This window comes from Denticeps clupeoides, chromosome 19 (genome assembly GCF_900700375.1).
Source record: "Denticeps clupeoides chromosome 19, fDenClu1.1, whole genome shotgun sequence".
In the NCBI taxonomy this organism is placed as follows: domain Eukaryota; kingdom Metazoa; phylum Chordata; class Actinopteri; order Clupeiformes; family Denticipitidae; genus Denticeps; species Denticeps clupeoides.
This window is the reverse complement of record NC_041725.1, coordinates 7064541-7090388: the sequence shown is the minus strand read 5'-3', so window position 1 is coordinate 7090388 and position 25848 is coordinate 7064541. Positions and strand designations below refer to the sequence as shown.

The 25848-nt window shown below is 44.7% G+C and overlaps 3 protein-coding genes across 6 annotated transcripts; all 3 read left to right on the top strand.

Annotated features, from left to right (window-relative positions):
• The first annotated feature begins 271 nt into the window (after nt 1–271).
• ppm1lb (protein phosphatase, Mg2+/Mn2+ dependent, 1Lb) lies at nt 272–8756 on the top strand. The gene is made up of 4 exons (XM_028961891.1): nt 272–825; nt 5361–5535; nt 7026–7187; nt 7284–8756. Exons 1-4 carry the CDS (start codon nt 439–441, stop codon nt 7619–7621), a joined length of 1062 nt encoding a protein of 353 aa, XP_028817724.1. The 5' UTR covers nt 272–438; the 3' UTR covers nt 7622–8756.
• A 1941-nt stretch (nt 8757–10697) lies between these two features.
• Nucleotides 10698–21185, top strand: kpna4 (karyopherin alpha 4 (importin alpha 3)). The gene is made up of 17 exons (XM_028961890.1): nt 10698–10887; nt 12722–12766; nt 12862–12951; nt 13298–13327; nt 13477–13529; nt 13775–13870; nt 13948–14033; nt 14159–14245; nt 15516–15685; nt 15779–15823; nt 16180–16311; nt 16791–16919; nt 17474–17578; nt 17957–18028; nt 18118–18280; nt 18651–18745; nt 20225–21185. Exons 1-17 carry the CDS (start codon nt 10819–10821, stop codon nt 20321–20323), a joined length of 1566 nt encoding a protein of 521 aa, XP_028817723.1. The 5' UTR covers nt 10698–10818; the 3' UTR covers nt 20324–21185.
• A 458-nt stretch (nt 21186–21643) lies between these two features.
• Nucleotides 21644–25707, top strand: trim59 (tripartite motif containing 59). Of its 4 annotated transcripts, none has more exons than XM_028962581.1 (2): nt 21644–22604; nt 23910–25707. In XM_028962581.1, the coding sequence occupies exon 2, from the start codon at nt 23924–23926 to the stop codon at nt 25190–25192; it is 1269 nt and encodes a 422-aa protein (XP_028818414.1). In that variant the 5' UTR covers nt 21644–22604; nt 23910–23923; the 3' UTR covers nt 25193–25707. The 4 variants fall into 4 exon arrangements, with proteins under 4 accessions (XP_028818414.1, XP_028818412.1, XP_028818413.1 ...); XM_028962579.1 differs by lacking the exon at nt 21644–22604 and adding an exon at nt 23063–23255; XM_028962580.1 differs by lacking the exon at nt 21644–22604 and adding an exon at nt 23077–23165.
• The last annotated feature ends 141 nt before the right edge of the window (nt 25708–25848 follow it).

Genomic DNA, 25848 nt, shown 5'->3' with positions numbered 1-25848 from the left:
TATTCTAATGATGTGTATTAAATGCAGCTTTTAAATTGCCTGGATGTGCAGGAAAACAAACAGTTCATTCATGTAGACTCATCAATATGATTTTTTCATTTACTTATAAACACGAATGTTAAACGCATGGTGTGATTGCAAAAAAATGTATGTGTTATGTTTAATTACTTTCTATATCACATTTTATTGAGCCCACATTCGGATCTTAAAGAGACCACCATTCGTCCGGATCTTTCAAGTGAACCGAGTCAGTAGATCCGGATCACCGAGAAGAGCCGGAATGCCCGGCGGCGGCGCTGACGGAACCGGAGGCTCCGCGGTCGACAGTCAGATCCCCACTGCGGCGCCGCGACCCGCAGCTGCCCGCGTCTCGTTCCCCCGTCCGGGTGTCGCGCGTTCGCCTCCGGCATGGACCCCCGTGCTTGAACAGTCGGAGGTATGATGACTCTCTTGTCCCTCCTGGGTCGGATTATGCGCTATTTTCTGCTCAGACCGGAGACCCTGTTCCTGCTGTGCATCAGCCTGGCTCTGTGGAGTTATTTCTTCCACACGGACGAGGTGAAGACCATAGTCAAGTCCAGCCGGGATGCCGTGAAGATAGTGAAGGGGAAGGTGGCGGAGATCATGCAGAACGACAAGCTCGCCGGGCTCGACGTGCTCAACGCGGAGTTCTCCAAGACCTGGGAGTCCAGGGGCAAGAACGCCGCGGTGTACTCCATCCAAGGCCGCCGGGACCACATGGAGGACCGCTTCCAAGTCGTCGCGGACGTCGCCAATAAGAGCCACCCGTCCATATTCGGCGTTTTCGACGGCCACGGCGGTGAAGTAAGTGGGAGGCTGATGGAGGGTCTGCGGAGGACGCTGGACACTTACACAACGGTCTCAATGTCCAAAGTCCATGTCCAACAAAATAATATTAGGACCATATTATCTAAATATTTTTTATATATATATAAAAAAATGCGCCTATAAGCCAGGAGAGAAGTGAACTGTTGGAGGCAGAAGATGAAAGGGAGGAAGGAGACATTTCTCATCTTCGGTCACGTTACTGACTGCACACCTCTGTGTGTCCTTGACTCTGATTTCTGGTTCTGGACAGAAATCGATTAGCGTTATAGAACACGTAGAACGTCCCCTAAACGTGAAGAGTTTGATATGTACATATTTAATAACACAGAGGGCATTTTAATGAAACACCAGACTTATATTTCACCTGGGCGTGTAGTGGCCTGGTGGGTAACGCACTCGCCTGTGAACCAGAAGACCCGGGTTCAAACCCCACTTACTGCCATTGTGTCCCAGAGCAAGACACATAACCCTGAGTGTCTCCAGGGGGGGACTGTCCCTGTAATTACTGATTGTAAGTCGCTCTGGATAATGGTAAATATTAATTTAAGTGTAATTACAGTATGGGATGCAAGGATCTCTGAATCAGGAGAATCTCACAGGTTTTGGATTGATTTTTTTTAACTCCAGAGAAGTAATTCTTAGTTTGCTGACATGGACTGAATTAAGATGTTAGCAGACCGGCTTCCCTAACAAGATATACCGCGAGGAGCTCAGCAGATGCGGCAGAACGAAATGAAAGTCATTAGGAAATCCGATTGCTAATGGCGGCCAGTGGAGTGCATGCGGTGCAGCAGAAAGAGGGGTGTGTGTGGGTTCAGGCCACGCCCATTTCTGATTCCCTACACCTGTTTTCCCTCCTTTAAAGGAGTGCCTGCACGTGTGCGCGGTCAGTGGGCTGGCAGGTCCACAACAACATTTATTTCTTATATAGCCCAAAGTCACATACAGTATGTCTCAAAGGGCTTTGACAGACCCCCCCCACACTTGACCATTCTGCACACAAAAAAAACTCTAGGAGAGAGAAAAAAGAAAGAAAGGAAGAAACCTTGGGAAGGAGTGATATAGAGAGGGTAGAGGGAGCCTGCAAGTGGTGTCAGTGCAGGGTTGGTGATGGTTTGTCCAAAAAGACAAAAAAAAAAAGTCCTACAGTTGAAGGGTTGGAGAAGTCCCGAGTGTAGTGTAGAGTCCAGCCTGGTACGTGTAGGTGGGTTGTGTGAGTGTGTGTGCGTGAATGGAATGTCCCCCGTGAGACTGAGCCTTTCCTTTCCCATATAGATTCCAATATGTTTGTCCTGCATTTCAATAAACTGGTTTTTGTTTAAGCACCTTCCTTGGTGTCGTCACATGTACCTTGTCCACACCCTACGTCTCAACCCATCCAGCAACGGTTATTGACAAGTTCACTGGGCAGATATTTTAATTGTTGGTTTTTGTCAATGTTGATAGATGGTTGCGGCATAGTCAATTATGGTAACAAGTAATAACAATCCTGCACCCATTGCCCTCAAATTCTATTTCAGATTAATTTTGCATCTGCATCATAGGTCCGACCCAACACAAGATGTAAACAAAATACATTGGTGTTAATTGCATTAATTTATTTGACCACGTTACATATTTGTGAACCAATGGCAGTGATTAAGGTGTTAATATTTACGCTTTTCCTTTTTATCTGCTCAAGGCAGACCTCAGGTTAGAGCAAGCCATTTGCATTCGCTCCGTAATGGGATGGAGGTTGTCCGTACCGGACTGTTTCACAGGGAACCGTTGGAATGATGGACGAACAGGGTTTGGTGTTCATGCGAATGTAACAGGTTCCATCTGGCGAAGGCAACAGCCATTTTTATCTGCAGACCAGATGGGGCAGTCTGACTGTTGCCCGGCGCTGAATGTCCTTGTCTCTTATCTCGCGTGTAGCTCCAGTTCACACCCTTCATCATATTCAGTTGAAATGATTCGCAAAAGTTTATTGGAATTTTTGGGCCCTCGTACGTTGGCATAATGTCCATCTCCCCTGTGTTGTACGAGAAGTTGTAGGAATGGCTTTTGCTTCTGGAGCAACATTTTCCAAGTCGAGCATCTGCAACCTCCGTGACACTTGCCAAAATAACTCCACACATTCCTGCTCCGGCATCTGCTTAGAGTTTCGGTCGGCCTCTGTGATGTGAGTTCTTTTCTTCTCATAGTTGCCTGAAAGTCCCCATAAAGAAAGATGCGACCGCAGTGCCATTCATGCGTATTCATGCAGGATTCGCTTTACTTCAGAAGGTGGGGCATTACATTTTTCTTTTATTTGTTTCTCTGAAGAATGGATGATTTTATCACACCGCTCGCATTTGCAGTCCGGGAGTTTGCATTTGTTTTTGTGGGTTTTCCCACACTGGCGGTGAAAACCTGAAACCGGGTCCTCCTTCTTGAGCCTAAGGTCTTTCCAAATGGAACGAAAAAGTGTTTGAATGGAACTCCGTGCTGACTGTATAGACGTTTGGGGTCGGGTCGGGTCAGTTCGCTTGGCGCACATGTCCACTTCCGCCGCAAATCACTACAAGCCTTCAGATTTTCTGCCTCATTGTGAGGAATTTGCTTTGACAAATCGAATGCTTTCTCATCTCAGGAAAGGCAGGCTTATGTTTCTGGTTATTTCACTTCGATCACTTCCAGCCTGCTGTGGCTCTGCGTGTCGGAGAACTGACACCCCGAAAATAAGTAAATTAGGCTGTATAGCCATTGAAGGCGTGTGGTGTATAAATATATATATATATGTGTGTGTGTGTGTGTGTGTGTGTTATCAGTCCAGGACAGACATGTTCAGACCCACGCCTCTAAAACCTCCGCTTGCTCACCCACACCGCAGCACAGGCACTGCTGCTCTGCCCTGGTGGTGCCGGCTGCCACATGACCTGACAGCCCCGTGAGAGATGAGCCAGGAAATGGATGGTGGGATGCGTCTCCCACAGCCAGGCTTCTCCGGGGAATCCCACGCAAAACACCACCCTGTGTGCACAGCATAATAATCTCCTTCATGCACGTTACATCCCCTTATTATATAAAGACTAAATCTTAGGAGAACCGAAGAAACCTTGTCGGTTTAATTATGCTTTTTACATTTAATATTGGGGCATAGTGGAACCCAACATTCTTATTCCGTTGAACAGACAGACTGTGAACTGTAGAGTTCAGGGTGAACTGTCCGCTAACGGATGCTAAACCCATGCCCCATTCCCAAGTGTCCATCCATGCTGAAAAATGACCTGACAAAAGGACAACGATCTGTCCAACCATCATCATTGTTCCTCTCAGTCTCTGATGGTTATTATTTCTCCTTATGTTTGCATATTATGTGTAGAACTGACTAGAATAACCTGGCTAAATAACCCAACCAATAAGTATGCATGGACTTTATTGGAATCGCAGTGGTGTTCAGTGGAAGCAGTTTCTGCTGCTGTAATTGAATTTCTGTTCTTGGAAAGCTGGAAGGACCGTCCAAGCGGGGTTCCTGAAAAGAAGCAGCCTTCCGATGGCCTTCTCGGACCACCTCGCGGTTCGAGTTTTTGACACCTGCCTGTTTGGTGGCCACAACTCAAGGTCGCCGAAGGCCCGGAGCTCTCAGAGGGAGTATTCATGCATTCAGTGGCGGCGCTGCGCCTATTGAATCGCTATTTCAGGAAAAACAGCGACCTCTTTCACCGCGGCCATAGCAGCAGCTGCCGGGTGCGACGCTGCCAGCCAGCCCTCAGCGTTTCTTGGGGCGCGTGCCCATGCAAAGTCACCGTTGTGTCACTCTGGCGTACGAGCGGCCATTTACACCGTCAGTGGCTCCCACGATCCCAGGAGTCCAGAGTGGTTCCTTTGTATTCAGGACTTTGTTCGCCACCTCACAAGCTAAGTCGTGAAAACCTCTGTGGTTTATGGGATGGAACACCTCCACGCATTCCACTGACACACCCTAAAGTGGAACCACTTCGGCGCAGTAGAAATGCACATCGAGTGAGCAGCTGTACTCAGCAGCACACACGGGAAGAGATTTATGGATCTTAGCCGGAACGGAGACCTCGTTAAAAAAAAATACATTTAATTTTTGGTTCTAAAGCAAAAAAAAAAAAAAAAAAACATTTCTGCAGCAACAAAATGGAAAAAAATGTCTAAAATAATGAATAGAAGGATGGCTAAAGGCAATGGAAATAATAGAGCTTCTAAAAAGCTTGCTGTTACTGTGAAAATGGAAGACTAATTTAAATACTGTAGATGCAACCTCTCCCCGGTGATCTGTCTTGTGATCAAAAAATGTTTTACGCTGAATGCCAATTTTCTGTGGTATTCCCGTATCTGGACTGGAATCCCACTCCTTTTCCTTCAAAATGGAGTGCAGCAATGCATAGGATCAGCACCAGGGATTACTTCTGTACGTGTGCCAGATTGTCCGGTTGCTTTTGCCCTTTCCTGCACCCTGCCTCTGAAACTGTAGGTTTTTACCGTGGTTGGTGTAAATGATTTACTTCTGTCATTCTTAGGCTGCTGCTGAGTATGCGAAGACGCACCTGATGGAGGGTTTGAAGAAGCAGCTGCAGACGTTTGAGAAGGAGAAAGAAAACAGCCTCCAGTCCTACCAGTCTATTCTGAAACAGCAAATCCTCTCTTTGGACAAAGAGATGCTAGAGAAGCTCTCCGCTAACTTTGATGAGGCAGGTGAGAGTACAGCCAACCGGGGGTTGTGGCGCCACGGAGTAACAGACATACAGTACAGGCCAAACGTTTGGACACACCTTCTCATTCGATGTGTTTTCTTTATTTTCATGACCATTTACATTGGTAGATTCTCACTGAAGGCCTCAAAACTATGAATGAACACGTGTGGCTCGTTCGAAACTCTGTGGTTCATTATACTAATTAAAACATGCTAGAAAACTGAAGGCCATGTTCCATTTATGACCATAAATCTCATCCTCAGTGACACATGTTGCACTTTTTAAGTGCAGCGGTGGTCTAGCGGTTAAGGAAGCGGCCCCGTAATCAGAAGGTTGCCGGTTCGAATCCTGTTCCGCTGAAGTGCCACTGAGCAAAGCACCGTCCCCACACACTGCTCCCGTCCCCACACACTGCTCACAAGGGCCTTGTTTACATTTCCAGTATACTAAGACATATAATAATACAGGTTTCCTTCAGTTCCTGAACTTTATTTATTTATTCATTATTATACGCCCTGAAACATTTACTATAATAGCATGTTATACCTGATGCTCCATGGGCAGTGGTTGCCTGGCGGTTAAGGAAGCGGCCCCGTAATCAGAAGGTTACCGGTTCGATTCCCGATCCGCCAAGGTGCCACTGAGGTGCCACTGAGCAAAGCACCGTCCCCACACACTGCTCCCCGGGCGCTTGTCATGGCTGCCCACTGCCCACTCAGGGTGATGGGTTAAATGCAGAGGACACATTTCACTGTGTGCATCGTGTGCTGTGCTGCTGTGTATCACATGTGACAATCACTTCACTTTATGTATCTGAAGCAGCAGGAATCCCAGGCTTAACAGCGCCTGAGAAAATGTGACGCCTGGTCCAACGTTGTCCTTCCTCCGGTGGTGGAATGTAGGGAGGCTACACTCAGCGATTGAAATCAGCGTAGAAAATCCTCAGGGAGTTTACTCTGTAGGAGGACCGATGGCGTCATAAACCTCCCCGACTGCATTTTTTGCTTTTGTGCGTCAAGCACTTGCCAAGTTCACCACTGGACAACATTGTCTCCGCAAAGCTGCAGGTGTAGAACTAGGGGCATTTGTCTCAGTTACTAACCTGCTTTTGTCTGATTTATCTGTGCATGCGGACCCTCTTCCTCTTCTCCAATTCCTGGTGTTGCACGAGGAATGTAAACATCCACAACAGGAAGAGTTATGATGGCATTAACCCACCGAGACAGCGCCGTTCTCCATTAAACTGAACACAACTTCGCAGATGCGGCTGTGTAGAGATTTCAGCAAGTCTTTGCGAGAAAATGAGTAGTTACATGCAGTCGAGGCGGATTTGTAAGATTAGGCTGCATGCCATGCTTGCAGTACCTTTTGATGGATGGACCCTTTAGGCAGAGCAGTGTCTTCTGTGCAGGTGCGTGACTGGTTCCTTTCCTTTAAAAAGGCGCTGTAATCCAGATCGTTTCTCCGTTTCTCTGCCGATCTCATTCTTAGGTACGACCTGCTTGGTAGCCTTGCTGTCAGAAAAAGAACTGACTGTGGCCAACGTTGGGGACTCCAGGGGGGTCCTGTGTGACAAGGATGGAAATGTAATCGAATTGTCCCATGACCACAAACCGTATCAGCTCAAAGAGCGCAAGAGGATCAAAAGGGCAGGTAGGATTTGTAACAGGGTGCTACATAAACTGTCCAAAACCAGGTTTTAAGCTTGGGGTGACATGTTGTAAAATGTTTTTTTTTTTTTTTTTTTAGGTGGGTTCATCAGCTTTAATGGCTCGTGGCGGGTGCAGGGAGTACTGGCTATGTCCCGCTCACTGGGTGATTATCCACTCAAGAACCTGAACGTGGTCATTCCTGATCCGGACATTCTGACCTTCGACCTGGACAAGCTGCAGCCAGAGTTCATGATCTTGGCGTCGGATGGGCTGTGGGATGCGTTCAGCAACGAGGAGGCGGTGCGATTCATCAAAGAACGCCTGGACGAACCGCACTTTGGCGCCAAGAGTATCGTGCTGCAGTCCTTCTACCGTGGCTGCCCTGACAACATCACTGTCATGGTGGTCAAATTCAAGAAGGTCACAGACAAATAGCACAGAGTCTTATGTAACAGCCCAGAGGGAGAAAGAAGGAAAATAGATATAGACAAAGGCATGTTTAACCCTTGTGTGGTGCTTGGGTATTATCTAAAATGGCCGAATTTCCTCTGTAGAACATAAGATAACACATATTCAATACCATATTCTCTACCACCACCTCCACTGGTCCCACAAGAACATGAACAGCTTGTAAAACATTGTGAAATAAGGTTTTAACCTAAAATACTGAATTCTATAATTATAATCTATAATAATAAAGCATACCAGCCATACCGTGAGCATTTACACGTCTGTGCTTTGTTATGTGATGTAACAAAGCTGATTATGTTGTAAATATCCTGCGGTCTCATGGCATTAATCACTCGGATCTGGGATCAATTTTTAACGTATGGCCGTGTACTTTTTTTGCTTGCTTAAATGCCATTCCATCCTCAGGAACAAATGCAGTCAACGGTGGGGAGGAAAATGGTTTATTTGGAGAAGCGTGTGTCAGTGTGACAGAAAGGCATCCTGTGTGTGTGTGTGTGTGTGTGTGTGTGTGTGTGTGTGTGTGTGTGTGTGCGCGCGCTAGATGCATTCACACAGTTCAGAGGATGTCTGGGCTCTGCGGCAAGTAGAATGTAGGCCCGCCTGCGTGCACAGTTTAAATGTAAGGAACATTGCAGCAATAATCACATCCATATCCATACAACGACTAAAATGAATTGCCTTTTTTTTTTTTGTAATGTCTTTAAAATAAAAGAAGGATCGTCCACTTTAAGAGTTTATACAAATTTAAATGGTAAGGCAAACGTTTAATGGTTCTGTTGATCTCGTTGTTTAGTATGTATATAAGGTTTTAACAAACAGAAATGAACCTGTCCATGATCAAGACGTTGTTCAGTGAGTATTCCAATGTCTTATTATCTGTATTCATTTTCCTCCCACATCAACCAGGTATTAACAAAACCCGACAGTTTAAAGAAAAACTATTTGCAATGTATGAAATGTTACTGTTGCCTTAATGTTACATTTTAAAAGGTAATTTATTGCCTTATTAGCACGTAAACGTAACTACTATGGCATGTGCTCATTCCTAGTCCGCTAAATAAAAACATTTAAAGTGCGAAGAATGGTTTAAATTTTTTTTTTTTTTTAGGTTTGTAATATTTAAAAGCACACTTTGGGCACACTGCACTCTAGTTTATAGTCTTGACGCTAGTGCTTCTCATGTGTTTGTCCATTTAATATAATGTTTAAATTATATAACAATAAAAAATTGTGTTCCAAGTTTAGGATGCAGCTTATTTTTAAATAAATTACTGTATAACTCGTAATTACTGTAATGGCCTGCTTCAGCACACACAGACAATTGGGTGGGTGTTTTTGTCTCCGTTTTAGTTTTAATGGACAGAAACAGTCTTGGACTGGGGATGCAGGGAAATGTTGCCATCCAGTGGTAGATTTGGTTTGTGTTCAGACACGTTAAATAGGTAGATTTGGAAGAAGGAGCTCTGTGCAACGCAGTGCAGACGAATCAACACATGGTTCCCAAGAAACCGGAGGTTAACGATGGCTGTGACCAGCCAAGAGGACAACAGGACAACCGTGACAGGGACACAGATCCTGCGGGTGACACCTGAGTAAAGTTGGCAGTGAGTTCTGTGTTCAGACATTCATAGAACTTTTCTCCTAGAAATGTCGTGCATGTCGGTGAACTTACACACACACACACACACACGTTGGTTTATCAATTACTGCAGACAATAAGTAGTGAAAATGATAAATAATACAGCCGCTCTTCCACTCGCTGAGGTTTTTTGACTCCATGCAACATTTCAAAATAGAACCCTCACCCCAAACCATATTATCTACCGTAAAGTATTATTACAAGTAAATTATGTAAATTCACGATTATTTGACCCCAAGCAGAAAGGCACTAAATTAATGTATATTAAACCCTTCCCTGTCTTTCCTTTTGGAATTTTTATTTTAACTGATACTGAGGTGTGCTCCAGTCCCACAAGTTCACGTTTTAGAGCGGCCATTACCCAGCCATCTAGCCATCACCATTTTGTCCCTGTCAAAGTCACTCTAATGCTTACCATATTTTGTCTCGTAAAACTGAGGGACAATATGTTAGCTTGCTCTCTAATAGTTGCGACCCTCTCTCAGGAGCCACTGCGACATGTAACCATCATCCTTGCATCAATATGCTCTCAAATGTCTTTAATAGTTCAGCCTGCTCTTTCATGCCTGTCGCCATTCTGGAACTGTGGCGTCTATCTAGCCAAAGAAAATTCTGTTGATTCGAAATCGCCTGGATGGTTAATGACCCTCGTATAGGGGAAAATGTTTCATGTCCACAGCGACAGGCCTGAGCTCATTCTAACCTGTGACAGAGGAGATTATATTGGTGGAGGATCCGGAGCACGAAAGTACTTTGCTTTTTGAAAGGAGGGGAAACACATGCCAACACAACCAGAAATGAAGACAGAACCTTCACCTATCCACAATCAAGACGTTGTTCAGTGAGTATTCCCATGTATTCATCCCATGCCAACCTGGTATTAACAAAACATTTTAAAGAAAAACTATTTGCAATGTACAGTACAGGCCAAAAGTTTGGACACACGTGTGTTCACTATCATGTGTTCATTCATAGTTTTGATGCTTTCAGTGAGAATCTACCAATGTAAATGGTCATGAAAATAAAGAAAACACATGTCCAAACTTTTGGCCTGTACTGTATTTCACATGAAATGTTACAGTTGCCTTAATTGTACATTTTAAAAAGGTAATTTATTGTTTATTAACTATAAAATTGTAAATAAAAAAATATCTGATCAATTAAGATAAAGTGCATTGACCATCACCCATACTGAACAGTGGGCTGCAGCCTGCGGGATTCGAACCGGCGACCTCCTGATTACGCCGCCCGACGCTCCCCGAACATATAACGAGATTATCGCGCGCCGACGTGACGCGCTTCCGCCTTGCGTAACGGTCCATGGGAATCCCCTCCCTCTCTACGCAGGAGCGGGGCTGTGTCACCGGCGTTCCCAGAGTGCACCGCGGCGCGCAGGCGAGAAGAAGAAGAAGAAAAAAAAAAAACAAAAAACAGTCGAAGTCCGGTAGCTGAACGGGCCGAAAAAAAAAGGAGCTTCGGCGACAACGAGATAAAAAAAAAAAAGAGGCATTAATTTCCAAGCATGGCCGACAACGAGAAAATGGAGAACCAAAGACTGAAGAATTTCAAGAATAAAGGTCGCGATTTGGAGGTAAATGTGAGCCCCTGGACGGGGTGTCCCCGCTCCCCGTTAGCGCCGTCCCGCTGCCCGGGTTCCGCTGTGGCGTCGTTGCTAATTTCCAGGCCTCGGGCTCGCACGGCCGCGGTTGCCCCGATAGGCGCGCCGTTTTTAGGCGTTTGGTGCCTCGCGTCGGGAGGAATCGGGCGAAAATCGGCGCTGCGGATGTTCGCGGCGGTTTTTGTTCCTCGCGGGCGGTTCGTGGCCGGCGCTGACGAGCACGACCGGCCGCTCCGACCGCAATCGTCCCGTCTTTCCCGCGTTCGGAGGTGGTTTGGGCGAAATAAACCGGCTGATGCTCCGGCTAATCTTTTTTTTTTTTTTTGCCATTTCAGTCCAAAACGCCGGTGAAGCTCATTTCCTCATAAAACACCGCGCAAACAATCGCCACGTTTTTTGTCGAAACGCTTCTATCATTATCAACATTTTACGACCTCCAACGACGCGAGTTCCTCTACTGTTCTTGTATTTTTTTAGGTTGTATTTTTCCTTCCGAATGAGCAGGGCGACGTGAGTTCGCGCCCGGCCCAGGCCTGCTGCTGTTAGCCGGCTAGCTTGTTTCGAGGGCGCAGGCCGTGCTGCTCCAGAAAACCGCCGACGCCGCCGGGTTTATGCCCCGAAACCCGCTTTACACGGCGACCGATCCGAACCGGCAAGGGCCACGAACTCGGGATTCCGCCGGTTTCCACCTCGCGTCGGCGGACGACCGAGAGAACCGGGGGCCATTTCACGTCTCCACAAAACAGACTTTCACATCCGCGTGTATCCGACTTACGGATCTGCTCGTCCAGAGAATCCAGGTTAATTGACCCGCTATTTCGGGTATTGATCTTTCTAATAGGCGTGTGAGTCTAAAAAATGCTTCCACGTACATTGGTGTTTTTTTTTTTTTTTTTTTAATTATGCGTGTTTTGGGCCAAGGCATTTGGCGTTTTCCCTGTTTTCGGCACCGCGCAAACGTATAGTTAACGCCTGGAAAACGTTTAATTTGCTGTCCACACCGGACCCTGCGCGGCGAAGGTTCGAGCCGACCTCGCCGTGTTCGCCAGCCCGCGAAGTGTTAACACTCCGTCCGGATTTCACCGGGGACGCCGCCGATAAGCTCCCGGTGTGGTGGCCACAGCCGATACAGGCCGAATTACGTCCAGAAATCCGCCCGACTCGCGAAACGGGTTCGGGGCCGCAAGCCCCAGCTTGTTGGCGCTGTCGGTGGCTTGCTAGCGCGTTTAACGCCTTCCTAAACCGGCGCTTTTAACCCCCCAAGTTCTAAATCTCGCAAGTGAACGTTTAACCGTGTGCGTGTTTTAAATAACCAACCCACGGCGAGCAGGCGTCTCGGCCGAACCGCGAGTTTATTCCGCAGTTGTACCGCTGCTAGCCTAGCTAGGCTAACCGGGGCCTACATCCTGAACTGCGTCGTGCCGCGCTGCTGAACTTTAATAGTCGAAGTAACGAACCGCGGCTGTGCGGTTTAAATCAGGCGAATTTTAAAAATAAATAAATACATAATACGTTTAGTCGTTAGTTCGCTATAAAAGGAACCTCTCGGCTGGAGGCTGCATCCCCCTCCTCCATGAATTAAACCACCAGCCGTCCTTGTTCTGTTCCGCAGGCCGTGATTAAGGTGTTCGTTCCCAAACTTTCTAGTGTTGTTGAAAAGCTTAAGTGTCTTGCTCAGGGACACGATGGTAGTAAGTGGGATTTGAACCTGGGTCTTCTGGTTCATAGGCGGGTGTGTTACCCACTAGGTTACTACCACCATATTACAGTTAACGCTGCAATAAACTCGTGCTTTTCTTATTTATAGACTATGAGAAGACAAAGGACTGAGGTGGTTGTGGAACTGCGCAAGGTAAATGATGAACACCACGTTGGTGGTTAAATGGACGATCATATTGTGTTCATGTAAGGATTTCTTAGTTTGCTGCCTTGAATGTTGTATGACAGAACAAAAGGGATGAGCACCTTTTGAAAAGGCGGAATGTGCCCCATGAAGACATCTGTGAGGATTCGGATGCTGATGGTGATTTCAGATCGGTAGGTCTGCTGAATTCTCTGAAGAATTTAATGTGCCAAATGCCTTCTTATGCATTTGCTTTAATTGAACGTGTTGCACTGTAAACCAATATTGAACACCCCCCGTATTCATAGTTTAAAAAAAACATTTCATTGCAATAGAATTCAAACATTTTTATCGTTAGCAGAAGCATATTATGTAGTGTTATCTAATGATTTCTGCGCTACTGTGATAAAGGGCATGTAGTTTTATTAAAATATTACAGTGCAAGTTATTATACCATAATATTATATTTGATATATACCAGTTAATGCCCACTTAGGTGAAGTTTATGCCGAAAATAATTGTTTTCCCTTTTATTTGCAGCAAAACACTTCTTTAGAAGCAATAGTCCAGGTAAGGATCTAAAGAAAAAAACATATGTTTATTAGTCATCATTCTTTTATGAATGTCTATTATAATTTAAACATCAGTGTTCTCCGCCTGTTTTACTTGCAGCAGCTATTTTCACTTTAAATTCGTTAAAAAAATGTTCTTCTCTATAGAATGCCACGAGTGATAACCAGGGGGTGCAGCTAAGTGCTGTGCAAGCTGCCAGGTAAGCCGTTTCTGTTCCCCACCCGTTTCTATGCGTAAATGTATGCTGGAGTCGGTGGCATGGAAGGTGCCTTAATTTGCTCTCATCATCCTTGCACTGTATGCACACCAAGTTTCTGGACACTTGCATGATGAAGACGCTGTTGCATGATCGCCCCAGACTACTAGAAGTCTGGCTACTTCAGAATTTTAATTTAGAATTAAGAATTTATGTTGTGGACCATTTGTTTTATAATCTGTCTTCAGGAAGCTGTTATCAAGTGACCGCAATCCTCCTATCGATGACCTGATAAAGTCTGGCATTTTACCTATACTAGTACACTGTCTGGACCGAGATGACAAGTGAGCACCCTCACAATGTTTTCTTTTAGTATGTTCTTTACAAAGATATATGTTCACAACCATGATTTCCCCCCCAGCCCATCTCTTCAGTTTGAGGCAGCCTGGGCTTTGACCAACATTGCATCAGGAACTTCTGAGCAGACCCAAGCTGTGGTCCAATCCAGTATGTTATTTTAATTTTTTATTTTAATTTTTTTACATTTAGTTGGATTTAGCTCCCACGTCCACAGAACAATGTATGAAATGCAAAGCATAATCTTGAAAAACTAATACAACTTCTGGTTTCAGATGCAGTTCCCTTGTTCCTCCGGCTGTTGCACTCTCCTCACCAGAATGTGTGTGAGCAGGCAGTGTGGGCCCTTGGAAACATCATAGGTAAGAAATTTGACTTGTGAGTAGGGACACAGGAAGTGTGTGTTCTGGATTTGCAGAAATAGACCTAGAGGGATAACAAAGGAGTGCTTGTATATCGGAGTAGAGAACCTGTATAATCCCACTTTTTTATTATTTTAAAATAATTACCATATATATTTAATCCTTGCCTTGTCGTCTCACACAAATGGTCTTTACATGACATTGTCCACTATCACACCAAACATACTGATAGATTTATTAATTCTGATACTAGTTATTCTGACGCACACCATGACTTGTAATTTAGTTGAGAACTGCCATTGCGTCAGTTTCTGACATGTAACATAACCTTTATTGGGTAACTTGTCTGAGTGGTTAACTGTTATGGTTCTGGGGCTGCTGTGTCATGGTTCTGAGTTCTTGTTTTGGCTGTTTTTTTTGTCATTATTTCATCATGTAAAGGCACTTTGTTCGGCCAAAACTTTGTGTAATTTCACTTCTTCTACTGATGTCGGAGATGTTTGCGATCATCCATTGCTGCTGGTTTTTCAATGTTCAGAAAAATTATCATCAAATTTGCATATCATCTGCATCTGAAACGCAAACATGCCGCTCTTTCAAAATTATTTTTATGACATTGTCCTGCTGCTGTCTAGTTATAGCTGTCAGGACATGACAAAAAAGGACATTCAATGCCAACAAGTTTATTTTTTTTGGACTGCAATTAGCTATATGTAGTCTCAGTGCTTGGAATTCAAGACTGTCACGTTTTAAAACTTCCAGGGATTATTTGCATGTAGGTGTGTAGCGAATGGATTCAGCAGAAACCCCATCTGGTCTTGAACTGGCCTTCAGGACCATTAAATATTTGGCTTACAAAACTGCTCCATTCCAGTTTGCTGGAAATGTGAACTATTTCTGGTCAAATGTCTTATTGTTTAGCAGCTATATGTATTATAATTAGGTGTTTGGTAGTCGTTTTGGTGGTAGTAGCCTAGTGGGTAAGACACTCGCCTGTGAACCAGAAGACCCAAGTTCAAATCCCACTTACTACCATTGTGTCCCTGAGCAAGACACTTAACCCTAAGTTGCTCCAGGGAGACTGTCCCTGTAACTAATGATTGTAAGTCGCTCTGGATAAGGGCGTCTGGTAAATACTGTAAATGTAATGTAAATGTTTGTGTAGTTTGAGGATGCTTTAGTCACACCAGGTACCCTTCTTTTTCCTGTGAAACACATCCCACTGTAGAGAAAGTGGGAATTAATAATTCTGTTAAACTTGTCACTTTAGGTGATGGTCCCCAGTGCAGAGACTATGTGATTGGCCTGGGTGTCGTCAAGCCCCTTCTGTCCTTCATCAGCCCTTCCATCCCCATCACCTTCCTACGCAACGTCACCTGGGTTATGGTCAACCTGTGTCGCCACAAGGACCCCCCTCCTCCTATGGAGACCATTCAGGAGGTGAGTTGGGCTGTGTGTAGTACACTTAGAGAACGCTGTGTGGTATCTATTCTTTCATTTGTGACCCACACGTATGTTTTCCACCCCATACAGATTCTGCCTGCTCTGTGTGTCCTGATTCATCACACTGACGTCAATGTAAGTATGTTACCAGGCATTTGCTTGCAGCCAATCAGGCTGTCATGTTACTTTTCAGTTGTCATTGGCAGCAGTTGGAAAGCTGCACATTTGAACAGAGAGACTATTACAAAACAAAACCTGATGTATGCAGTGCTTATTTACACAGAAATGGACCATTTTAGGATGCTCAAGTTTTATGTTAACCATGTTCCAATAAAACATTGTTGCACCCTCTCAAAATCAATTATATTGGACAGTAGCATATTTATGCAATTAGAATTAAGAATTAATGCAAACTTCTATGTCTGAGTATTGATACACACCCAGATTTGGGCTGAGCCTGATCCTTTCCTCCACCTCCCGTCTTGTGACAGATTCTGGTGGATACTGTATGGGCCCTCTCATATCTGACCGACGCAGGTAATGAGCAGATCCAGATGGTCATCGACTCTGGCATTGTTCCTCATCTGGTGCCTCTCCTCAGCCACCAGGAAGTCAAAGTGCAGGTACAGAATGTTCACCGGTAGCCTGTAAAGCCAGAAATACTTGCTGTGAGCTACGTATGCGTATCCGTACACGGCGGTGGTATTAACGTATGCACTGTGCGTCCTCCTCATCACCAGTATTCAGTGTCGAGGCCACACACCAAATAAATGAATGTGCATCTTAATACAGTCATCTGTTGAGATATCGCAACACTGCCCCTTTTAAAATTATTCAGGTATTTCATCCGTATACGTTCCGATAACGTGAGTACGTGAACAAATAAGGGCTCAAAGAACGCAGGGGTAAGGACCGCGGCTGTACGTACGTACATACGTAATTAACAGCAAGTATATTTCTGCCTCAACTCTTCGTGTTATTCATGTCGTGTTTTAAAGCTAGCCGCATGTTTTCCATTGTATATTTCTGTATATGCTTTTATGGAATGATTTACTTTTTTCCATATACCTGGAAACATGTACCATGCTGCTTTGACCAACAGACTGCCGCATTGAGGGCCGTGGGGAACATTGTGACTGGGACGGATGAGCAGACTCAGGTGGTGCTGAACTGTGACGCTCTCAGCCATTTTCCAGCCTTGCTCACACACCCTAAGGAGAAGATAAATAAGGTACAGAGTGCCTTTTTAATGTCTGTGATTCACAGTGGGAGGTTTTTAGCATGTTGGGCATGTTTGTAGACTGTGGGTCATGCCATGACTGATAATGTGGGATGTGATGACACTCAGAGACCGGTGCAAGTGTGATTGTGTTGAATGGTAGGCCTATGTACTGATCAGTGTATTATTTAGTTAAAGCAATGCAAACACCATAGAATAGGAACACATATGGTTTGATTGTGTGTGTGTGTGTGTGTGTGTTGCAGGTGTAAAGGGGGTGCTAAAGACCACAGTGTCATTGTAGATAGAGGAGTGCATCTGAGGCCCAGTCAATCAAAACAGAAGCCTTTCTGGGATTGGGCCAGTGATTATGGCTTCAGAACACCCCCTTTCCCCTGAATTAGCGCCCGTGTTTCGACCAGGAGCCACGGCCTTGGCGTGTGCCCCTGGAGTCTGATCCAATTCAGTTTGCAATTGCATATCTCACAGTCTTAAGTCCTTAATATAATTCTACGGAAGTTGTTTTGTCCCTGCAGTTTTTCTGATGGTCCGTTTTCTTTCTGAAGGAGGCGGTGTGGTTCCTGTCTAACATCACAGCAGGGAACCAGCAGCAGGTCCAAGCTGTCATAGATGCCAATCTGGTACCCATGATCATTCTTCTGCTGGACAAGGTGGGCAACTTGGAGCGGTGCTAAAATGTTTAGAGATCTGTGTTTGTGTGTGTGTTACCCACACACTCTGAATCAGCAGTCATGGCGCAAACAACATTCTCTAAAATTCACTTTAAATATGTAAGGTATGATTTACTTATAACAGACCCATTTATATAATGTATTTTAGGGAGCCTCTTTAAGACTTGCAAACCTACTTGCACAATCACAATTCTTTTTTGTAGTCAGTAGCCACCATCCACAACACATTCAACACAATATTACTGTTTGGTGAGGTACAGCTTGCTATTTGTGGAAAGGCTGTGGTGGATGGATCAGTGGCTGTGATCATGAAGAATGCCTAATCATTTTTTGTTGTTTGTTTCTTTGGAATAACAGGGAGATTTTGGAACTCAAAAGGAGGCAGCCTGGGCAATCAGCAACCTGACAATAAGTGGAAGGAAGGATCAGGTAAGAATTTCTATTTTTAAGTTTTCTTTTAGGATTTTCTATCAAATAGAGGCTGATGGTATGCAATGTTCCATTTGTACTCGTGGCAGGTGGCGTATCTGATACAGCAGCAGGTGATCCCTCCATTCTGTAACTTGCTGACCGTGAAGGATGCTCAGGTGGTACAGGTTGTACTGGATGGCCTGAGCAACATCCTCAAAATGGCTGATGATGAGGCAGAGACCATTGCCAACCTGATTGAAGAGTGTGGAGGTAAATGAAAATGTGTTTCTCTGGTTTGGTAGTAGGTAACACACTCACCTATGAACCAGACAACCACAAAGTCACAGGTTCAAACCCCACTTACTATCATTGTGTCCCTGAGCAAGACAGTCCCCGGGGGACTTTCCCTGTAACCACTGACATTAAGTAACTTTGGATAAGGGCGTATTTTTAAATATTGGTCTGGTGGGGAAAAAAACTATTAATCCATTGCATTAAACCGAGCGCTGTTGTGCTGAGCTCTTGCATGCAGGCATCGATTAAACCACTGTAATCCTCCTTAGAAGTTGTTTGTGATACCCCACAGAACCAATCGAAATTCCAGGACTGAGATTATTATGTTTATCAATGTGTGTTTCAGGTTTGGAAAAGGTGGAACAGCTCCAGAACCATGAGAACGAGGATATCTATAAACTGGCCTATGAAATTATTGACCAGTTCTTCTCCTCTGATGATGTAAGTGTCGACAATTTGTTTTCTTCTGTCCGTCACAGTGTTACTAATGTGTTGGAAATGTAGCTGTTAGTGGACAAATCATCCTGAGTGAGTCCTGGCGAGGGCTGGAGTATTATACAATTAAAATTCAGATTGATCTTAGTCTATTAACCTTTCCTGTCGTGTTATGGACTGGAGTCGGGGAACGCAGGGTAGAGCTGTAAATGAATTTCTTATCATTTAGTCTGGTCACACTCGCACGGTAAATGATCGGTCCGCAAACACGAACTTCTGGTCTTATTGTACCTATCCTTTCCGTATGATTCGCTGCGTGTAAATTTGTTTCTTGTGTTGTAAATAAATGTATTAGAATGTTTGTTTTAATTTGATTTGCAAATCTCTTCCACCGTGGTCAGGTGAAGGTGACCACATATACAACATATATAACTCCTGTTCTTCAATGTCAGGTGGTGAGCCAAATAAATGCAGAGAGCTTATTATTACCGAGGGCTTATTACTTTTCATAGTTTCGCAAAATGCTGCTTTTTCTGCTGTCGATTTTCTCCTGCGCGCTGCTCGCTCAATGTCTCTCTTCTGTGGTCGTTCAAGTTGACTGGCTTTATACAAAGCCAACCAATCACAGACGAGAATGGAAAACAGCCAATCATATTTAACTTCTTCTGGTCTGTGATTGGTTTTGGTTTGTTCTGTGGTAAAAGCAGCATTTTGCGAGAGAGGAAATGAATAAAATTCACAGAATAAATTTTAGTTCGCTCTGATATTTTCTGTGCACAGAATTTCACATTACGTTCGCTCAAATGCGCCACAGATATAACTGAATAAGAGCCACAGCACTGCTCTCTTAATGAGTCCTATGTATGAAGTCATCACATCAGCTCAGGTGAGAAGGGATATGGAGTCGGGCGACAGTGAACTCGTAGTTAAAGATACAACACCAGGCAACCCGACAAATTTGTATCAGCACCAAAAAAAACCTTAAAATATCCCACTTATATCCAGCAGTTCCTCTCTCTCTCTCTATTTTTTTTTATATATATATATATATATATATATATATAAAAACACGTCTTTGTTAAAATGTACCTGTCTTTAAAACAATTATTTTGCCAATTATCATATATCACAGTATTGATCAATATGACTTTCCTTTCGGAATCATGCAGCCCTGAAATTAGAAACCATAAATAGCACAGTGTCCCCTAGTGTCAATTCATACAATTAATATTGTACTTTTGAAGAGCAGCCGGCCCTCACTTTTTCTGCTGAGAAAAACCCTGGCCCTTGGACAAATGTAGTTGAAAACTGTGGTGAATTTGATGAAAGTGGCCTTTAAAAAAGTTCTTAAAATGTTTTGCTCCCTTAAACCTGCAGAAACCCTGAATACAGAAGCATTCGTTGTGTCCGTGACCTATTGGTTATTAAACTAATAACCAAATAGGTTATTAAGCTTTTTTTTCTTTTTTTTTTTGTGCCCCTCAGATCGATGAAGACTCCAGTCTTGTTCCAGAAGCTATTCAGGGTGGAACATACGGGTTCAACTCCTCCACCAACGTGCCGGCAGAAGGGTTCCAGTTCTAGGCTGCATCTTTTGTCACTGGAGTTTTGTTTGCGATGCAGAGCTCTGTTCAACTTAAAAAATAATTAGGAGAGAAAGAGAGAGCGCGCGCGAGAGTGTGAGAAATTAGATCCATTGTGCTTGGCTCATGGGATCCATGGCTGCATCTAATCCGAGAGAAATTGTATGGATTTTCGTTTGGCATTCCGAGGGAAACAGTCCAAATGAAGTTTGAGATGGCGAGTGGGTGGGTGCGAGTGAGAGTGAGTGGCTGCAAATATGTTACAAAAAAAATAATTCAACCATCCGCACTGAATGTGTTGAGACATTTTCGTGAACCTCTGCCGAAGTTATCAGTGTCTGCAACCAACAGCTTTGGGTGAAAGAAGAGCGGATGATGCTCGTGGAAGAACTGAGACGTCACAACTTAGCAATTGGGAGGCGAGAAACTACAAAGCAAGACACATACAATGCAAACAAAACCAACCTACGATCAGAGGGGAGGTGCCGCCCCGCCCCACAATCGGCCACACTGCAAGACGTGTGTTTGTGTGTGAATGGACCCATATTGTGTATGAGTGTCTGGACTCACCTGCTGAGGAGCCAGGTTCATCTCCTGAAACGAAAAACACACAAGAGAAAAAAAATTAAAATAGTCCAAGGACACGAGGGCTTCTCCAGAACCGAACGTAGGGCTCAAGAGTCCAGCGGACCAGCGTGTGCAAGAGGATGGACGAATGATGTGTGTGTGCGAGGCAAGACTGGATGGGATCGCATGCAGAGAAACCGACACTTTCAAACGGAAAAAGAAAACAATATGAAGAAACAAGAAAGGAAGACAAGCAGATGAAAAGGAAAAAAATTGCCTTTGGGAAATAAAAAAAAGGCTGATCAAATATGAATCCTTGTGGAAGAATAACTCAATTCTGTAATCTACAGCATCGACTTAGATGTCAACAGTTTTTTTTTTTTTTTTTTTTTTTTTTTTTTGTTTATTATTCATAAGTTAGTATTAAATTGACACTGGACTGTGCTGTTGGACGGTGGAGCAGTGTTGCATTGTGTAAAAGATATATTTGGTGGTTCGGGGGTTAGCGCTTTGCCCCCAAAGCGTATCTTTTTTTTATTTTCCATTTTATTTTTGACTTACTTTTAACGCTTATGTAAACTTATGCCCCACCTTCTCCCCGTAAAACACATTTTTATGATTTTTTTTTTTTTTTCCCCACCAGATTTTGGTTTGATGGCTGTGATTCATGCCATCACCGCTACCAAATAACGTTGTTCCCTTTTCTGCATGATTTAGTTTGTTTTTTTTTTTTTTTTTTTTTTCCTCCCCCTTTTGCGATGTCGCTGCCATAACATTGATCTTTAAAAACAAATTGTGTGGAGGGGAAAATGAGAAATATGGCCATTTTATGTAACTTTGTGGAACATAATCGTTGCATGTACAAAATTACAGCATAGTTCATTTTATTTTTTAGAGCTTTGTACAGTGTATTTTTTCCATTTGCCTTTTTTTTTTTTTTTTGTAAACAGTAGTCTAAATGTCACTATCTTACCGAAACCACCTCTCCCCATCTCCTGACTTAGTTTTCTGGTCGCACAAATTCAGAAACAATTTTGCACATGTCCTGAAGTCTGGGAGGCCTGAAGTCATAGGAGAGGTGTGTGGTTAACGCTTCAACGTTAATTAAAAAAAATAAATAAATAACCATGACCCAGCACCTTTGATTTTATGCATATTACAGTTACAATCTTAACTTGGACTATCCTCAGTCCATACATGCAGCGCAATGGCTAATATTTTCATAGATTTAAGATCCATGTCTAAATTATTTTTGCCTCCATGCCTAAATTATTGCTATTATTATTCTAATTTTTTTTTTTTTTTTTTTTTTTCTCCCCCCAAATAATAAACTCATCCTCCCCAGGCTTGGGGTCCACTGACCATGTTCGATTTCCCACACTCTTAGCTCACAGGTAGATGTGTGGTTGCCTTCCTTCTAGAGCACAAAAGATGCATGAACAAACTGTGCTGTACCTAAATACATCCCAGCAATTCTTGTACCTTTAGAGTCCCACTTTTTTTTTCTTTTTTTTTTCCCCCTCCTCTTTGTGTTGAAATTCATAACACTGTAGAAATGGATTTACACTTTGTGGTCATAATCTTCTGTTGGACATAGGGTAATTTTTTTTTTTTTTTTTTTTTTTGCAGCATTCCTTGTTAGCAAACGTGGTTTCAAAAAAAGATGAAATTTGGAATGAGGAGTGATGCTTAACCTGTTGGACTTGTGCTACAGGGTAGGTTGTCCGTGGTGAAAATAAACATTGAAACCCTACATGTGTGCCTTCTTTTATCCATTTTGCTGCCTTTTTTCCCATGTGATATTTTTTTTATCGTGTTTTCACTTTTACTGGTTTTGCTAGGAAGTTGCAATAAATAAAAAAATTATTTGATCATGCTACTTCATTTTTAAACTAAACCGATGTTCTTAACCACTGTTTGAGCATTGAGGAATGAGATGATCTATTTCCTTGTATATTTCTTGGGAAGTGTTACCCATCAGGTAGCAGATTTAATGTAACGTACATGTCATCATGGGGACTAATTCGTTCCTGAACAGTACGGCCACTTGCAGCTTAGTGATGTAAACATTTTCTTCCAACAGTACCCATGTTTGTATGATGCTTCATTTTATGTTTATTGGACTGGTTTATTAATGTGAGACGCATTTCGGTTTTTGACACTATAACTACCTGCTTCCAACGTCGTTCTGTTCAAAATCGCAAGAAAGAACGTGATTGGCCGAGAGACCGGGCCCGGCTGCGCATGCGCAGGAGGAACAGCCGCTCGGCCGGAAGGTAACATGACCCGCGCACGTTAATAGTTGGTTCGCGTCCGGCGCAACAGAATATTTATTTTGTTTTATCTTACTTTTTGGAAGCTGTCAGGTAGGCTCACGATCAAGCCGAGCGGACGAATGTCGATACAGTTCAGCTTAGGTTCTGGCCGAAACACGTGACCAGACGAGGTTGTTTTTTAAAGACAATGGCTCGCTTGTTCTGTAAAGGATTAATGTTCCAACAACGACGGTTGCAACTTTGTTACGCCGCTGTTGGCGAGGAGCGTCGACATTTTGTCCCCGTCGCGGGTCCCGTTACGGCTAAAAACGCTCCGCAGCCGCACTATAATGTCGATATGTCGCCTTCCCGCTCCCCTGGCCATGCATTCCTGTTTAAACCACTACATATCTCCATTTACCGAAAAGAGGGTACGATTCTGAGTCCAGTACCATCTCCACCTACCTGAAACATCATCAGTCAACTATGGTGCAGTTACAAGCAAGTTACAACTATTACAATCAAATATATCTATTAATATCTATAAATTTGCAGTACCTAGTTGCGCGCCCAGAATTAAACCGTTTGTAGACCTGTCAGAATCTGGTATACCTGGATCATGCCACCCATTAGTCTCCTCGGCTTGTGGCCCATCAAGCTCAGTACAAACGTATAAATCCCCTTTGTACAAGTCGTTCCTGTTCTGGCAGGACAATGTTGGAGCGTTGCGCTGGCTTAACTTCTGTTCTGCTCGTGTTCCTCCAGAAAACTGGCCCAACATGGATAACCTGGAAGAAGACCTCACGTGTTCCGTGTGCTACTCCCTGTTCGATGACCCCCGGGTCCTCCCCTGCTCTCACACCTTCTGCAAGTCCTGTCTGGACAGCGTGCTTCAGCTCTCGGCAAACTTCTCCATCTGGCGGCCCCTCCGGCTGCCGCTGAAATGCCCCAACTGCCGCAGCGTGGTGGAGCTGCCGCCCAACGGCGTCGAGGCGCTCCCCGTCAACGTCTCCCTGCGCGCCATCATCGAGAAGTACCAGTGCGATAGCCGGCCCCGGGCCATCAACTGTCCCGAGCACCCGCGCCAGCCGCTCAACGTCTACTGTGTCCAGGACCGCCAACTCATCTGCGGATGCTGCCTTACCATCGGTCAGCACCAGGGCCACCCCATCGATGACCTCCACACGGCCTACGTGAAGGAGAGGGACGCCCCAGCCAAACTGGTGGAGAGTCTGACGGACAAGCGCTGGACGGAGGTGTGCGCCCTGGTCGATCAGCTGGAGCAGGAGAAGGAGCGAAGTGAAGGTCTCGTGCGACGCGACCGCGATGCCGTCACCCAGTTCTTCCAAGGCTTGGACGGGGTCCTGGCGCGTAAAAAGGCGGAGGTCATGTCAGCGCTCGACCGAGCCGGCGCGGACCTCTCCCTTGCCTACGAGCCCCTCATTGAGAAGCTCAAGAGCATGAAGGCCGAGCAGCTGGAGCTGATCAACCTCAGTTCGTCCGTGGAAGAGGAGGAATCTGCGCTGGATTTCCTCGAGAAGGTGCACCAGCTTCAGCAGCGCGTCAACACTCTTGTCCAAACCCCTTTGCCCAAGGTGACGCCTTTCTGTATTTCCCCCAGCGTTGGGGACTTTCTGGCTGAGCACTGGCCCCGAGTCACCATCGGGGGCCTGGAGCAGGTTCCCGTTCCAAAGTTTGCCTGCAAGCCGAGAGGTCATTTGGACGAAAGCTCCGCCCCAACAGGCTGTACTCAGAGCTGGACAAGGACGAGGCTGGTCCCGGCCACTTTGACAGTCCTGCTGCTGCTTTTTACGGGGCTGTACCTGGAACGGGTCGGGACTGCATCTCTGGACTTGTCCTTCCTGTCCCACCTGAGCCACCTGCTGCACAACCTGACAGAGGAGTTCACCGTGCCTTTTCTGGAGACGGCAAGCCTGCACGCCGCGTTAGACGGGTTCTTGTCTGGATTAAGTTCACTGTTTGCTACCGTGGGAGAGACCACCTACCAACATGTCGCCTTTGTGTTTAAGACACTCCGGTTATTGTGACCGCTGATTAATAGTAGTGAAGTGACCGGCCTGAATATTCGGGCTGATGAACCGACTGTCCGACACGTAAACCAGCGCTGATGCTCAGAATAACGATACCGGTCACATGTTATAATTCACACGTTACTGCCCCCAAAATGAATTATTCAGCATAAAAATGAATATTTCAAAGTATTTCAGCCTCGTCACTCTGTAGTGCCATCTACTGGAGGTTTTCTGAAACGGCAGCCAGACAATTAGCGGCACAAGTAGATGGTGGTCGCGGAGTGAGAATGGATTCGATAAGCAATCGCTACTGCGGTAAACTCTCTAAAATGGCTCCCTGACCAAGGGAGGTCAGTTTATAAGAACGTGTGGAAGATATGATTCCCGAGACCAACGTATGGGTGGACATGTCAGTGCATTCCTGCTGAAAAACGTACGGCCCAAGTTACCGCGTCTTACATTCTTATTTTGTATTTCATTTCAAATGCCTTTTAATGGTTTCAGATTAAACTCGCAGTATATTAATGCTATTTGTGTCTGATGTACAGTTTATGGGAACAAAACCAATGTACACTACTCACAATAAGTTAGGGATATCGTAATTTACATGAGCGCTTTTCCTATTTGCTGCAATGACAGCTTGACGGAGACGTCTCATGCTCCTCACTAGG